The sequence below is a fragment of the Lotus japonicus genome, chromosome 1 (assembly GCF_012489685.1).
Source record: "Lotus japonicus ecotype B-129 chromosome 1, LjGifu_v1.2".
Lineage (NCBI taxonomy): Eukaryota > Viridiplantae > Streptophyta > Magnoliopsida > Fabales > Fabaceae > Lotus > Lotus japonicus.
Window position 1 is genome coordinate 37,068,559 of NC_080041.1, and position 16,749 is coordinate 37,085,307.

General features: G+C 37.2%; 1 protein-coding gene across 1 annotated transcript in view; it reads left to right on the plus strand.

Annotated features, from left to right (window-relative positions):
- The window catches only part of LOC130734599 (DExH-box ATP-dependent RNA helicase DExH14), a 47,222-nt gene that overhangs the window by 16,981 nt on the left and 13,492 nt on the right, over positions 1-16,749 (plus strand). The window contains exons 27-41 of the mRNA XM_057587087.1: positions 361-441; positions 5,286-5,489; positions 5,583-5,699; positions 5,785-5,907; positions 9,451-9,540; positions 9,622-9,747; positions 9,861-9,923; positions 12,423-12,511; positions 12,655-12,745; positions 13,232-13,381; positions 13,464-13,655; positions 13,764-13,829; positions 14,720-14,875; positions 14,964-15,107; positions 16,633-16,700. Coding sequence (XP_057443070.1) covers positions 361-441; positions 5,286-5,489; positions 5,583-5,699; positions 5,785-5,907; positions 9,451-9,540; positions 9,622-9,747; positions 9,861-9,923; positions 12,423-12,511; positions 12,655-12,745; positions 13,232-13,381; positions 13,464-13,655; positions 13,764-13,829; positions 14,720-14,875; positions 14,964-15,107; positions 16,633-16,700 — 1,760 coding nt within the window. The remainder of the gene's footprint in view (positions 1-360; positions 442-5,285; positions 5,490-5,582; positions 5,700-5,784; positions 5,908-9,450; positions 9,541-9,621; positions 9,748-9,860; positions 9,924-12,422; positions 12,512-12,654; positions 12,746-13,231; positions 13,382-13,463; positions 13,656-13,763; positions 13,830-14,719; positions 14,876-14,963; positions 15,108-16,632; positions 16,701-16,749) is intronic.

A 16,749-nucleotide genomic window follows, 5' to 3' on the forward strand; every position in this document is an offset into this window, starting at 1 on the left:
AATGAGAATGCAACTTTTCAATTGGTTGTTTGTATGTGTGTGTGTGTGTGTGTGTATATTTATGTATGTCTGTGTGCATGCACAGATGCATGCGAATCAGTGTTATCAAATATCCGCCATGGCGGTTTCTCATGGAGGTTTTTTTGGCTTCCCGCCATGGCCGATATCCCACTATATGGCTGCCATTTCCATCATATTCCGCCATTATTTGTCATGTATGGCGGGATTTTGGATTTCCGCCATGACCCACCATCCGCAATTAACAACGCTGATGCGTGTATAATGTGTGTGTGAGTGTGTGTGCGTGCATGCATGTATGACCGTCATATCCATTTTTACATAATCAATCATATTTTTCAGGTTGATTTGGTCATCACGCCTGTTTTCATTTGGAAAGATCGTTTTCATGGTACTGCTCAACGTTGGTGGATTTTGGTAGAGGTAAATAGATTTTGTTTGCATATCAGACACATAAAAATTGTTTACATTTTGTAAAAAAAACTTAAGATTTATTTTGTTTTTATATAAGAGAAATGTATTAAGATGAAGAGAAATAATTAAAAAGAGAAAGTAGGGTAAGGAATACTCCTAAATAAGGGATTAAAACGTAAAAATACTATGGGAAATACAAATGAAACAAATCTTCCCAATTGCTCAGCATATCTGCTTGTTAATCTGCATTACAAGGACAATATGCTTCAGACCAATTAGATATCAAATACCTGATCTTATTCCAAAATTAAGAGACGTGCGAAAGAACCTCCTTAGAAATGCCGGATTTGTGCTTCCACTAAATTCACCTAATTGTAGCTTATATTGCAGATTAAAACAAAAATTTGGTCCGTTTACTTCTTCCAAAACCATGAAAACTAATCATTAAGAATTGGTTCAGATACCTGGGACACACCCAACATTTACTGAAAGCACGAGTAAAATGTAAAGACAGGTGAGGAACTGATTCTGAGCGTGCACCACCAATGTAAAAGCCTTAGGTAGTCTAAGCACCTGCTGCAAGTCAGTAGTATTTGTTAGTGTTTTATAGAGATATTAACTCTGTTAATATTGTACAGCTGTTAGTACAGCTGTCAGTAGCTTGTGACACAAGCCACTGTGGCTTATAAATACCTATTGTAACTATGAGATATTCAGCTAATACAATTTAGTTAGTTCATTTACACTTTCTCTCTCCTCTCTCTCTCTCTCTCTACCATGTCATTGTTTAACACTAGTAGGTGCCACATGATTAAGAAGAAGAGTTGGCCGCAGTCTAGGTTTTATGATTCCATTTTTACTTCTTGTTACCATTGTATGCAAATTAATAGGTCTAGAAGAAACATAATTTGTAGATGAGGAAGAGGAAGTTGAAGGATTAGAAGACATGTGTGGATGATGAATGTGAATTAGTGTCAGTAACTTGTTGAGAAGGCTGTGGGGATGTATTTTGTTATTAATATTGTTGTTGATTTTGTGCTAGTGGAGGATTTGCAAATAGGAATAGAAAAAAATGGGAGTTGATAAGATAGCTGACTGAAAAATTTGAACAAAAAAGTTGTGAGTATGGATAATTATGTTCATTAAAGATAATATCTTTTGAATACTAAGTTTTCTATGATACTATATTAGAATTTAAGTTAAGTCTAACTCTATTCCAAAATTAGCTTAGGATGATGATTGCTCTACCCTATATAAGGAAGCCATATCTCTAGTCAATGTGAGACCTCTACAGACACCCACATGCCCAAGTTGGACATGTGGAGCGTGAAGTTTACGAAACTGAATATCTACAGGTGGCCTATTTTATAGGTGGCCCAATAAACAGATCTAGGATAGACTTCGATACGATAAGGGAGATTGTGAGACAGAGAGAGAAGAGAGAGAGAGAGAGGATGAGTTTGAGGAAATGTATTCTGTTAGTGACATTGAAAATGTTTACAAGGATTAGATTTGTAGAATCAGTTGTGTTTCTGATCAATACAAAAAGTAGCTAACTTCTAACAAGCATATTGCGACCAATAAACGGATGAACGTAGGCTCTCATACCATAGAAGAGTTTGAGAGACAGAGAGAGAAGAGTGACAGAAGCATTTGTGGAAATATATTCTGTAACTCCAGTCAATGTGGGACTTCTCAACACACCCTCTTAGGCCCAGGGCTGGACATCTAGAGCGTGGAATATGCAGGAATAAGCATCTGCAGGGTGGCCCATATACGGGTGGTCTCTATTAGAGTGAATAGGAAGGTTAGGGATATGAAAATATCGCCTATGTGTACTTGTGTTTGTGCCAGCTGGAATGTCAGCTGGACACACTAGTCTTTTCTGTTATTCTGTTATGTTAGCTGTCAATTCTGTTATGCCAGCTGTCAATTCAGTTAGGAGTAGTTATAGCAGTTAGGTTGTTAGCTTAACTTGCTGAACAAGCTTCTACAATCCTATATAAGGATTCATCTTCTCTGTATCAGTTTAGCCAATTCATAATAGAAGTTTTCAGATGCATTTCTTTTTCTCTCTTTCTGTTTTCTCTAACAGTCTCCAGTTAACGGATATAGGATAGGCTCTGATACCTTAATAGAATTTGGAGTCCTAACTCTTCCCCAAAAGCTTGCTCAAGAGTTGAGGATTGCCTTCCCATATATAAGGGCTATCTTGGCCATATCTCTAGTCAATGTGGGACTTCTCAACATTGATCATTGAAAATAGTTACAAAGATTAAGTTTATTGGATCAAGTATGTGTTTCTGATCCTAACAGAGTAACTAACTTGTTACATTAATGAGATAACAATCTAACAATCAATAGATACCCATAATGTGTGAGAAGGTGTAAATTTGTTACTACCCAAATAGTTTGGGATACTCGCTTACATGACTATGTGCTTAATCTCATCTGGAAGCCAATAGCCTAATATCCCAAATTTTCTCTGTGATTAAGAAACTTTAGTATGTTGCCAACATGCTTAAGCTATCCATTTTATCTAGCCAAAGTATTTATAAATAATTTTTTTTGAAATAGTTTTACCGAAAGTTTCATTTTTTATATAGCCAAAACTGGCTCTATTCTTTCAAGCCAAGCTTGTGGAGCTTGTTTTAGCCCATATATCGCTTTGTGTACTGTAGTTTACAAACTCTTGCTCTGTCTGTAGGCTCAAAACCAGGGAGTTGAGTCATGAAAACTTCCTCTTGCTTTGTGCAGTTTATTGGATCAATTATGTGTTTCTGATCATAACAGAGTACCTAACTTGTTACAGTAATGAGATAACAATCTAACAATCAATAGATACTAATAATGTGTGAGAAGGTGTAAATTTGTTACTACTCAAATAGTTTGGGTTGGGATACTCCCTTACATGAGTATTGTTAGAAATCCTAAGTTAGAACCACACACCACAAAACCTTAGGCTTAAGGCAATGGGTGTGTGTGTTCTTTATTATATATGCACTTGTGCACTTGCTAATCTTGGCAATGTGGGACTTCTTTGAGTTACCACTTCATTATCTCTATTACTCCCCCTCAATTGGGACTCCATTTTTTTTTTTTGACTGTGCCTTGCACTCCAGCGGGAACATCAGTGGTCGTCGGACTTGTGCTCCTTCGTCTGAGTCTGCCTTTCGACTTTCTTTGTCTGGGCTAGTACTCTAGCGGGAGCATCAGAGTTCCTTGGACTTGTGGTCCTTCGTCTGAGTTTGAGGCCTTGGCTTGCGCAAATGGGACTGCCATTTTTGCTTTTTTTTTTCGGATTTTTTTTTACTTTTCTTTTTCGTTTTTTTTTGGAAGCGGAAGTCATGGCTTGGATCAGACCAGCTCTGATACCATGTTAGAAATCCTAAGTTAGAACCACACCACAAAACCTTAGGCTTAAGGCAATGGGTGTGTGTGTTCTTTATTATATATGCACTTGTGCACTTGCTAATCTTGGCAATGTGGGACTTCTTTGAGTTACCACTTCATTATCTCTTTTAAGTATGTGCTTAATGTCATCTGGAAGCCAATAGCCTAATATGCCAAATTTTCTGAGATTAAGAAACTTTAGTATGTTGCCAACATGCTTATGCTATCCATTTTATCTAGCCAAGATATTTATAAATTAATTATTATTTTTTGAAATAGTTTTACTGAAAGTTTCATTTTTTATATAGCCAAAACTGGCTCTATTCTTTCAAACCAAGCATTTGGAGCTAGTTTTAGCCCATTTATTGCTTTGTAACTACACAAAGCAATGTATGGGCTAAAATGCCAAATTTTCTCTGTGATTAAGAAACTTTAGTATGTTGCCAACATGCTTATGCTATCCATTTTATCTAGCCAAGATATTTATAAATTAATTATTTTTTTTTGAAATAGTTTTACCGAAAGTTTCATTTTTTATATAGCCAAAACTGGCTCTATTCTTTCAAACCAAGCATTTGGAGCTAGTTTTAGCCCATATATTGCTTTGTGTAGTTTACAAACTCTTGCTTTGTCTGTAGGCTCAAAACCAGGGAGTTGAGTCATGAAAACTTCCTCTTGTACAAAACCATTCATAATGGCATTGTTTACATCAATTTGCAGCAATACCCAGCCAAATGTTAGTGTTAGGATAATTCTGATAGTGACCGGTTTAATGACTGGAGAAGAAGTCTCTGTGCATTCAAAAAGTCTGTGTTTATTGTTCCATCAGGATATTGTTTTGTTCTAAAAATCCACTTGCAACCAATAAGTTCTCTAGTAGTTGGTAGATCTACAAATGTCCAAGGATTATTCTTTAATATAGCATTTTACTCTTCTAACATGTCACTGCCAATTTTTATGAAATAGTCTTACTGAAAGTTTTGTTTTTAATATAGCCCTATCACATTGATTGATTGATGTTGCTGACCCCATTAAATGGGATGATTTTTCGGTTCTTGTTATAATTATATTTTTGGTATGCATTTTTCAATGTGATTGGATTTTAGTGGAGTCAAAATGTTTAATTTTAAACTTTAGGAGTTGCTCATGTGTCTAATTTATTTTCTGTTTGATATTATCTTGATTGATAGCTTAGTCAGGATCTTTTATTTTTAAACTTTAGGAGTTTCCCACGTGTCTAATTTAGATTCTGTTTAATTTGTATCTAGATTGATAGCTTAGTTATTTAGATTTTCCAATGAAACTGTTCAGTGGTATTGTAAGTTTGGTGATGGCACAAATAAGCCGCTAGGGAAGCATGCCATGTAGGCTTTTTCTCGAGGCATCTTGTTGCAGAACTGAATTTATGGCTTCATAGTTTCTAACTCGAAATTGGATGCATGATCAACTATTTTGAGCAGGATTCCGAGAATGACCACATTTACCACTCAGAGCTCTTTACCCTGACGAAGCGGATGGTTAAGGGGGTACCTCACAAGCTTTCCTTCACTGTTCCTATATTTGAACCGCACCCACCGCAATACTACATTCATGCTATTTCTGATTCGTGGCTTCATTCAGAGGCATTCTACACTATTACTTTTCATAATTTACCATTGCCAGAGGTATTACACATCCTTTTATTTCCTTTCCCGTTTCTTGAGTGGCAACTGGGTAGCCATTCTATGTCTCTGATACTTAGAATATATCTTCATCAGGCTCGTACTTCTCACACTGAACTCCTTGATTTAAAACCTCTTCCTGTGTCTTCCCTCGGCAACAGTGCTTTCGAAAATTTGTATAAATTTTCACATTTTAATCCCATTCAAACACAGGTTTGCTTCATTTGCTTTACTGAATTTTTTTTTTTTGATTATGCACCATTGTTTTACATACATAACATATGGATTACTTGGGCAGACTTTTCATGTCTTGTATCACACGGACAATAATGTTCTATTAGGAGCTCCAACCGGAAGTGGAAAGACTATATCTGCTGAGCTTGCTATGCTTCGTCTTTTCAACACTCAGCCGGATATGAAGGTTAGTACTTAAATTTGTTAGTGCTATTAGAAATATAATAAAACCATTTATGTGTTTTCACACCACAGTTTAAACTTTTTAGAATAGTTGATTCATGACACGGTATCATGTTAGGTTCCATAAATATACGGAAGTGAAATGAACTGAAATGCTTTTGTATTGATTAATTCTGGAATTGCGAGATGAACGCAGACCCATTTTTGGGAACTACAAGAAGAAAGAAGAAAACAGACGCAGGGCAATTTTGAGAGTGCATTTCTCTCCCATTTCTAACTCAGTTTCTCCTAGCTTCACCCTCCCTTCACAAAGTTATACCCCCCTCACGCACATTCTCTCTCCTTCACACTCCATGTGCCTACCTCACTCTCTCTTTGTTAGCTTACTGCCCATATCAGCGAGGCAGTTACGTTACCAATTAATGAGTATAAAGGATATTCTCCCCTTGCTCCTCCTAACATAAATATAGTAATATTGGGCCTATTACTACTACTAGCAATTAGGTCCGCATCATCTCTCCCTTGCCCTAAAACATCCTTGTCCCCAAGGACGGAGGGAGGAAATGGTCCTTGAATGCGGGTTGCTGCTCCAAAATGTACTGCTAATTTGGCAACAGCTTGCATTTAATCAACACCCCTGCACACTTTGGAAAATGACTATGAATTCCGGCACCTGGATCCTACTTTTGAAAAGATATGAACCAAGTTGTCGCTTAAAAATAAGACTAACCTCCAAGATCCCAGTGTGTAAAACATGACAAGCTCCGGGCACATGAGAGAGCACAATTTCCCTTTGAGCCAACAGTTAAACCATCTTGCTCCAGCAGCTTATGCCCTGTAACCGGCCTTTGTAATTCAACCAGAGAACCTAGAGTTGCTGTCAACACTTCTTCAGGTTGTACTGGCAGCTCATTCCCTACTAAGAGCATCAGTAAAAATGCTGCACCTATTGTAGTGCTCCCAGCCCTTCTTCTTCAGCTCATTCTCCCCCATTCCCAGGCTCCTTATCACCTTAAGAACACGACCAGTCGTTGAGTCAGCGCTATAAATCAGCCTTTTACTTCTATTTGGCCCATAATTGGCAAAGAATCAATGTGTCCCCAGCCGGTTGATGCCACAAATTCGGTTCTTGCCTCCCATTAGGATTATTGGACTCGGCATCTTAGGAACCCCAGTTTTGAAATGCAGCTTCCAGTTCAGCAGAAATACAAGGTTGACATGACATCGCGTTTGCCTGCCCATGGACCAGAAGTTCAGGAAAAGGGTAAAACTCCAATCTACAGTTTGGTTCCCATGGTAAAGAGTAAACTATATGATGTGTTGAGCGGCATGTGGAATAAACTCTACCGTGGTCTCTTAACTGTTGAAGTCGCAAGCTAAGAGATTTTTCAAATGCTAGCCCTCCAAGCAAATATTTCCCAAGCCATATTCATAGCCAGTAGAACATCCACTTGAAATATGTGGAGAAACTGAAGGGCTGCAATATAGCCACCAGTCTGCTGAGTTGGTGACTTGGCCATACACAACATGATTCCAGAGTTTCTTTTTTTGAAAGGCCCATTTCCCTTCATTACTTTTGGGCCACATTCTATTGATCCAAACACTGAGCCCTGGTTTTTTATCTTCCCTTCTGTTATGCCAAGAGCAATCAAAAGTTTGTGAAACAATTTCTGGGTTGCAACACAGCCTACCTTGCTGTTGGGCCAGGTTCATTTGGTTGAGAGAGGACCCAGTCCTTGTCGCATCCATCTTGCCGATTCACTTGCCTTGTGACGTCGAGAGACTTAAACAAACTTCTCTCTCATTTCTGTCGTCGGTGTAGCCTGGGTCTCCAACCTCGCCATCGCTGTCGGTGTGGCGTGCACTGCCGAACCAGCACCACGGTCCAGATATTCCAGTGGCTTTGGTGGCGGCAAGCACTTGGCCATCTCTACCTTAGCATCTTTCACCGATGTCGTGCTAGCTGCTATCTTCTTGCCGGTTCTGCCTTCGACATAACATTGGCTATGACCAGCGTTGCTTCTGTGACCTCATTTGCTATGACCACAATATTCACGCCACATAGCGACATTTTCGGCAGGAGCTTCCCGGAGTCCAAGCACTCTGTCACAGCTGCTGACTCATTTTACTCCTTGTCCGGTTCTTTATGTGGTGGTTCTCAAAGGGGTATGTCATACCAATTGCCTGCGGTTCGTCCTCCATTTGGTGGTTCAAACAGGTGTTGGTTTTGCAGCAGAGAACATTCAACCAACTTAGGTGTCTTTTGTTTCGGCTACTGTTGTTGGCTTCACAACATGGACTCCTCCACCAATTTCTCTAAGTTCTGCTCTTCTTGCACCTTAAGATTTTCTTCTCTGCACTGATACTCATAGATTTCTAGGTTTTACCTCAACTTCTCCAGCTTCATCATTCTGAGTTTCTCCTCCACCTCTAGCGTTCTTCTTCTCTTCACGAAGGCATTTTTCTGTAGTGGTTGCATCGGACAAATTCCGATTACGTCTCCTGGGAGATCTGCCTCCATTTCTTTCTGCACGTCTTCCTCTGTCCAGAAAGAGCTGTTGAAGTTCATCAAATTGCATTTCCTCTCTGATCTCATCTCTTGAAAGAAATGTTCCAGGCTCTGAAGTCTGAAGCCTTGACTTCCTTGCAGCAGTGCGTGTGTTAACCATAAGCTCCCTGAACGAGAGCTCTGACACCAAATGTTAGGTACCAGAAAAATAAGGAAGTTAAGTGTACTTCAATGCTTTTGTATTGATAAATATGGAACTCTGAGATGAACTCAGGTCCTGTTTAGGGAACTACAGGAAGAAAGAAGAAAGCATATGCAAGGCAATTTCGAGAGTGCCTTTCTCTCCCAATTTCTAACTCAGTTTCTCCCTTCACACGGTTATACCCCCTCACATACATTCTCTCTCCTTCACACTCCATGTGCCAACCTTTCTCTTTGTTAGCTAACTGCTACGTCAGTAAGGAAGTTATTTTATTTTTACCACTTATGAGTATCAGGGATATTCTCCGCTTGCCCCTCCTAACATAAACTGTAGTAATATTGAGCCTATTACTACTACTAGCAATTAGGTCCGCATAAAATCATATCACTAAAAGGTCTAGATTACAATTTTTGCTGCCCCTCTTCTTATATAAAAGTTGATTTTCAGTAAGTGGGTCTCAGCATGGTCCACACTTCAAGCCCGGGTGTATTAGATGTATAATATAAGACTATTTATGTGTCTTCACCATGTTAAGTTTTTGGGATAGACATAATTTGGGAAAAGAGTGAAAGTTATGGAAAAACAAAGAGAATAATGTATTTTATTTGAAGGAAGTTATGCTGTGTGCTCTTTATAAGCTGGTAACATAAGGTCCTTAATTATATTGAGGTACTATCTTAAGACATAGTAAAAATATCACATGCATAATAAATCACATTTATTAATTTCTGCACAATTTTTACGTTATACCTTATAGCTTAGAAAGATGAGTTTTCTTTTATGGTACATTATTGTATGAAGTGCATAAGCTACTTTGCCATCATATGAACGTGCAGGTTATTTATATAGCACCTTTGAAGGCAATTGTTAGAGAAAGAATGACTGACTGGAAAAAGCGTCTTGTCCCTCTGCTACAAAAAAAAATGGTACTGAACTTTGTTTTGTGAAAAAATATTCTTGAACTATATACTGCTATTGGTGTTAAGTTATATTTTGTTTTTTATTAGGTTGAAATGACCGGAGACTACACCCCTGATTTGATGGCCCTCTTGTCAGCAAATATCATCATATCTACTCCTGAAAAGTGGGATGGTATTAGTCGTAATTGGCATAGTCGAAGCTATGTCACAAAGGTGAGTTCATACTTGTCGTGAGTTTTCATGGGTGTTTGCAGTAATATGTATTGAAAATCATAATACTCAATCTATCTACTTCATATTTGAATCTTGATGGCACTAATCAATAGGTTGGACTTATAATATTGGATGAGATTCACTTATTGGGAGCTGATCGTGGACCTATCCTTGAGGTATATACGTATCAATTGTAGTGGCCTGCTACCTCATCTGTTTATTTAATTTATAAATAACCTTTCTATTTTTAATTCTATCTTATTTTGTTTGTCAATCTTCCGTTTGAACTTCTTGTAAGGGGTGTGTCTAGGGTTGAACAGCGTAGTACACAAGTGTTAAGTATAAAACTATTTATGAGCCTTGACCTGACAACTTAACTTTTGGGAGAGTTTATTCTTGACATCATATCAGATCCTTTATAACCAAGTGGTCCCAATTATTCTTATCAAAATGTTAAATCTGAGCAACCTCTGCATTATTAGAGAATACGCGTACAAAGTATCCACATGTATTTGATCCTGCCCTTTAAGGCAGTTAGCATTGTCAAGAATTCAGTTAGAAGCTGTTATCTGTCAAGCAACAGTCTAACTAACCAGTTAGTTAGGGAGTTAGTCTAATTAGAAGTTAGCTCCTCAATGTTTTGGTCCCCTTCGTCATAGCCAAGGTGGGAGCAGCTGATTACAAGTTGCAGCTTTTGAGAATTCTCTTATATGTCCATTTTTTAATATGTCCCAACTCAACATGGCCATTGGAGCTAAACAAGTAGCACCTACATTGTTTCTGATAGTAGAGTTTGAGGGTATTGCCATACCGGAATAGGTTTTAGCCATGTGAATAGTAGAAATGAAAGGAGAGGAAAAGGAAGAAGCCACTTTGGTGGATGCTTTTGATCTGAAAAGTGAGTTCCCTACCTTCAATCTTGAATACTGTTGTTAAAGAAGGGGGGGGGGGATTGATATAGCCCAAGAAAGTGAGTCCAGAAAAGATATGGGCCTGATGTTGGATAAGTAAAATCATTGACAAATACATATTGAGTTTATTCCAGAATGAAAGAGAGGACACGTATAAACAAATATGAGAGGAGGTTTTTGTGCTGAGTGGAGGGTAATGGTGTTATAAACAGTTGTTGCAGAGAGGCTGTTTAGGAGGAGGGGCAGACGAGGTCAGGATTTGGGGAATCTTACAGCCATAGGCTTGGGCCCACAGCTCTTGGAATTGGGAGTTACTTTTTTATGTCTTCTCCATTCTTGTTTGGTGTTCATTATGTCACAGATTTCCATTTTCTGATTAATTGAAGTCTTTCATTTGCATATTATTAATTGCTTTTTAAAAAATTCCTACCCTGCTTCAATCCATCCTAATCTTGATTCTCAATCATAAATTCAAACCCTTCCATTATGAACATCAACCACTTAGAAACATATTCCCACAGTTAATAGTTCCCATCAACCGCCACTGCCCCAAAATTATTTTACTCAGGTATTGAAACATAATTCAGTCAGCATGCAAATAAATCACCTCAACCATTTTTCACAGCACAAGTTATTATTGGTACATCCACATTATTTTGAAGAAACCAAAACTACAAAATATCCTAAACCTAATTAAAAAAATAACTCATGCTATTTAGGAAAACAAAAGATAAGAGGAGTTTGAGGGAAAAGGTAGGAGAATTATAATACAAAAAATAAGAGGAGTTTGAGGATATTGTGAGCACCGCTAAAGGTGAAGGAGCAACCTTCCTCCAAATTGAAGAGCATCACAACCCCATCTTCAGCAAGATTGCATAGCTCCTTGACCTAAAACCCATTCTACCAGGCTTAACACTCAACAACACTGCCTTCCTCCCCTTTGTGAGCTCCGACATCGTCACTGTCACCTCGCCACTGTCATCCAGGTAGGAGAAGGTGGACTCCGCCATTGCACTCCCCTCCGCGCTGCGGCTTGAAACCACTGCGCTGCTCAGTCGCGCCACCATCCCTTCATTCTCCTGCTCTGGACTACCAAGTTCGCACCCTTTCTTAGACAATAAGGGGTGGTGTGACTTTGGGATTTTGGGTTTGTGAGACAGTTCAGACCACCAAGTTCCTCCTTGTTGGTGCGATTTTGCGATTTTGGGGATATGCAATTGTGGAGTTGCTGGTTGAAGGTTGGGTGGGGTGAGAGTGAAGGAATTGCTGGTTGAAAGGAATTGCAGGGGTCTAGGTGAAGAAGATGATGTGGAAATGGCGTGGGTGATGAAGGTTTGATGAAGATGAACACTCAAGAACACTAATGCACACTCAAGAACACTCATAAAAGCTCAAGATTAAGGTTTTTATTTTTTGTAATTTTGATATTAATTAATACTTTTAATTTGAATTAATCATTAATTATACATCTTTAAAATAAATATTAATTACAAATTACACATGAACTTGCAACGTCAGCTTTTCCAGACACTTGGCAAAGTCACCTAAGGTCCTGGCTCAAGCGAAGACTAAAACCAGCATTTCTACAAACGTAGGAACAAAAAACAAGCATTTTTTCCGATGAGGGACGAAAACCAAAACTCGCTTATAATTTTACAAGGACCAAAAACTTTTTATCCCTAATTTTTTTGAGCATATAATTGTTGTTTTTTTCAGTTACATAGATGTTTCTAATTTTTTAAATGAGGAAATTTCTGTTTCTAGGTTATCGTTTCTAGGATGAGATACATATCTTCACAAACAGAGCGTGCAGTACGGTTTATAGGCCTTTCTACAGCTCTGGCTAATGCTGGGTAAGTTTACTTTCTTTTTCTTCACCTTTATGTAAATTGTAAATGTAAGGTTACTTTGTTTAAAAGAACATCATTTTCAATATTCTCTTCTCCACTAGTATTTGTTCGAGCAACTTATTCCTTTTCCCCCCTTCTATATGTAGTGATCTAGCTGATTGGTTAGGCGTTGAGGATACTGGACTCTTCAATTTCAAGCCTAGTGTGAGGCCCGTACCTCTGGAAGTTCATATTCAGGCAAGTGCATATGGTGTTTTCACATAATAGGTCGTGACACCACATGTCTGTTTTCTTTCTAGTGTTTAGTGTTAACTGTTTTTATTGCAAAGGTGTAATTGGCAGTAGTAAGACTTGGTATTGGAGGAATGAAAATTTGAGACCCAGATAGATGTTGCTACATTGTCAATTATCCATCTTTAACTATTTACTTCTACCAAGCAAGCCCTAAATGCGTTATCCTCTCAATATAAACATGTTATCATTACTTGGTCTTCTTCTAGGGATATGCTGGAAAGTATTACTGCCCAAGAATGAACATGAACAGTATTAATAAGCCAGCATATTCTGTAATATGCACACATTCACATGCAAAAGCAGATAGATGTTCCTATGTACTCAATTATCCATCTTCACCTACTTACTCCTACCAAGCAAACCGTAAATGTGGTATCCTCTCAAAATAAAATCTAATAAACATGCTATCGTTACTTGGTATTCTTATAGGGATATCCTGGAAAGTATTACTGCCCAAGAATGAACAGTATGAATAAGCCAGCATATGCTGCAATATGCACACATTCACCTGCAAAACCAGTTCTTATATTTGTTTCATCACGACGCCAGACAAGACTTACTGCACTCGACCTAATTCAGGTGCAGATCCAATCTCTTTTGGGAAATAGTATTTGTTCCATTATAATTTATTGTTGTTAATAATTTTTCTCTGTGAATGAAGTTCGCTGCTTCAGATGAAGATTCAAGTCAATTCCTTAATATGTCTGAAGAAGCTCTGCAGATGGTCCTGTCTCAAGTTTCTGATCAAAACTTGAGACATACTTTACAATTTGGTATTGGTTTACATCATGCAGGTCTGAATGACAAAGACCGATCTCTGGTTGAGGAACTTTTTGCAAACAACAAGATTCAGGCACACATTATAATTTGAACTCTTAATTGTCTCAGAAAAATAAATCAACAAAAGGGCAATTTTTTTTGGCTTTCCAAATAACTTATTAGTTGTATATTCTCAATGCAGATATTGGTATGTACGAGCACATTGGCTTGGGGTGTAAATCTTCCTGCTCATCTAGTGATTATCAAGGTGATGCAGTTGTAGTGGGTGTTTTAATTTAATTTGTTGGCAGTCATTTCTTTCTTCAGTTGGTCCAGGGAAAGTATGAAAAACAACTTTCTTTCTGGAGAGGTTTTAGCTGCTGCCACTAAGCTCTGACACTATTATTATTGGCTTTTACTCAGATGAGGTTTTGATTTCTACAAATCAATTTTGTTTTTTGAGCGCTTGTTGAGCGTACTTAAAACTCAAACCCAATGGCATTTGGTCAAAGCCTAATACAACTTCTATTGGAAATGTCATTGAGGAATTTTCATTTCTGATATGCAAATGTTAGGCCACATTACTGCAATATTGTTAAGAATGGGATACAAGTTTTTTCCATTTCTCTGCAGTATTTTCATAATGTAAATTGGTTTTTAGTCTCCGCTTCTCCCTTTTTCACCTTTAACATGTCTCTATTATTATACCTTTGTAAGAATAGATGCAAATTCATTATATTTTCTCTGTATGAGGTGACACAGCAGAAGCAAGCTGCGTCTCACAAGACACTGCATTTGGGTAAACCTTTAATTTTGGGGTGGGGGAATGAGATTCGCTCTTGGCTTGAAGGGTTTGAGATCCTGGATTGCTTACACATAGCCATGACTGCCCCAATTCCTTTTGTTAATATCTTGAATCCAATAAATAAAATGAAAAATATTCTTCAAGATTTTATAAAATAATTAGTGAACAATCAGTTATGACTTATGAACACAAACTTCAGTCAGCTTTTCTTATCCGCAAGGTAAATGCTAACAATTCAGGAAAAACTGCTATGTAATTGATTGGACAGTAGAATGAGGCTGAAATTTTTAATCTCACCATGTAATATTAACTTCAGATTTTTATTTTATTTAACAGTTTTGTTACTTTTGCAGGGGACAGAGTACTATGATGGAAAAACAAAGAGGTATGTTGATTTTCCAATCACTGATATCTTGCAAATGATGGGTCGTGCTGGACGGCCTCAGTTTGATCAACATGGAAAGGCAGTGATTCTTGTTCATGAACCCAAGAAAAGCTTCTATAAAAAGGTTATAATTGGGATTGAGGATTATATTCATCTTTGCTTGAGTAGCCTCCTGTGCTGAGAAGTGTAATGTTTGCTCTTTTCTATTGCAGTTCTTGTATGAACCCTTTCCTGTTGAGAGTAGTTTGAGGGAGCACCTACATGATCACATTAACGCCGAAATTATTTCAGGAACAATTTGCCATCAACAAGATGCAGTGCATTATCTTACATGGACTTACTTATCTCGTAGACTGGTATGTATGCTTTGGTGCTTCATTGTTGCTGAAATAGAAAACAGGGAAAAGTAATGAACGTTAACGTGCTTGTCTGAAAAGACTAATTGGAGTTGTGTAGTTGTTCCCAGATTCAAAACGATATTGGGATGCATAATTCCCTTTAGTCTTAAAGATATAAACTTTTCATTTCACACTCCTTCATCAAAATCGTCCTCTCCAAAACTGGAGAGAATGTGGAGAAATTAGAATATATGGTAATAGTATTCTGCTCCATTACACAATCAACTTTCAAATACCAGCAGAATAAAAATTAGTCATGATTAATATGTAACTTTTTTTAAATTTTAATTTAATCATAATTTATTCTTTAAATTCAGAATTAAATTTTAATGATGTATTTTTTAAAATTATATTTTTACTGTTTTGTTACATTGAGAGCTTGTTGTCTCGTGCATGCCGTTGCTTTGGGTGCTTGTTTTGGTTTTGGGGGTTGTCGTTTACTCTTCCTTTGTGTGTGTTTTGCTGGTTGGGCTGTTTTTTGGGTTGTCCTTTGTTTTGCTGGCTATTTGGGTGGTTTTTCTTCCATTTTGAGGAGGGCGTTGTATTCTTTCCATATAAATCATGTCTATATATTTTTCGTTTAAAAAAATATATATATCTATCTATCTATCAATGTTTTTTGGCTTGTAAAAGAAAAACTATCTATCTATGTGCTGGTTCCAAGCTTGAAAAAAGATTATATTTGTGATTGGCAATGGACTATTAATGTAGAACTTCGTTTAATCTACGTGACATGACAAACATATATCCTAATTTTTTTTTAATCTCTTTCGGTATTGATTTTGTTCCCCAAAGCACAATCTAATTCTGCTATTAAAAATGGAAAAATTACAGAAAATCTAAATAAAATGTGACAATTTTCGAACTTTTTTACAATGACTTTATAAGAATGGAAAAATGAATTTATCATTTCTGATCTTCCATTATACATCATTGATATTTGATTACATAGTCTAGTAAGTTTATTTACATTTTAATAAATGCTAGCCTAGAAGAAAATCTGAAACATGTCCTAATAACTCAAATCAAGGAAAACTAAATCTGTGCAAATAAAAATAAAAGAGGAAATAGTAGAAACTAATTATGAGATGATTGGGCAATACCGCACTCCCTCAAGCTGCTGAATGGATATCTATTATTCTCTATTTTCCTGTAAAATCCTAACAGCGCTATGTGGCACGTCCTTTAGTCAATATATCTGCCAATGTTTTTTTTTTCTGTAAAAGAACACATGCTGAACGCTGTATTTATAAGACCACTTTCTTACTGTTCCTTGACAAAGTGACCACTTATCTATTGAATTATAAATATTTTGTAAACTGATAATTTCTCCTCAACTATAAATATTTTATCCCAAAAATTCCATTTTTGAAAATTTCCCCAAGGAATTTTAACGGTGAGCAAATTATGTTTTTAGATTTACCCAGTGTTATATGAATGTAAATGTGTCCTACAGACGTGCATGATATCTATTTTGTGGCAGATGGTCAATCCTGCGTACTATGGATTGGAGAATGCAGAACCCGAGTTTTTAAATTCGTATTTGTCTAGGTAATGACGTGAAATACCAAATATTTTTGATCCCCAGGTTGAGTGGTTT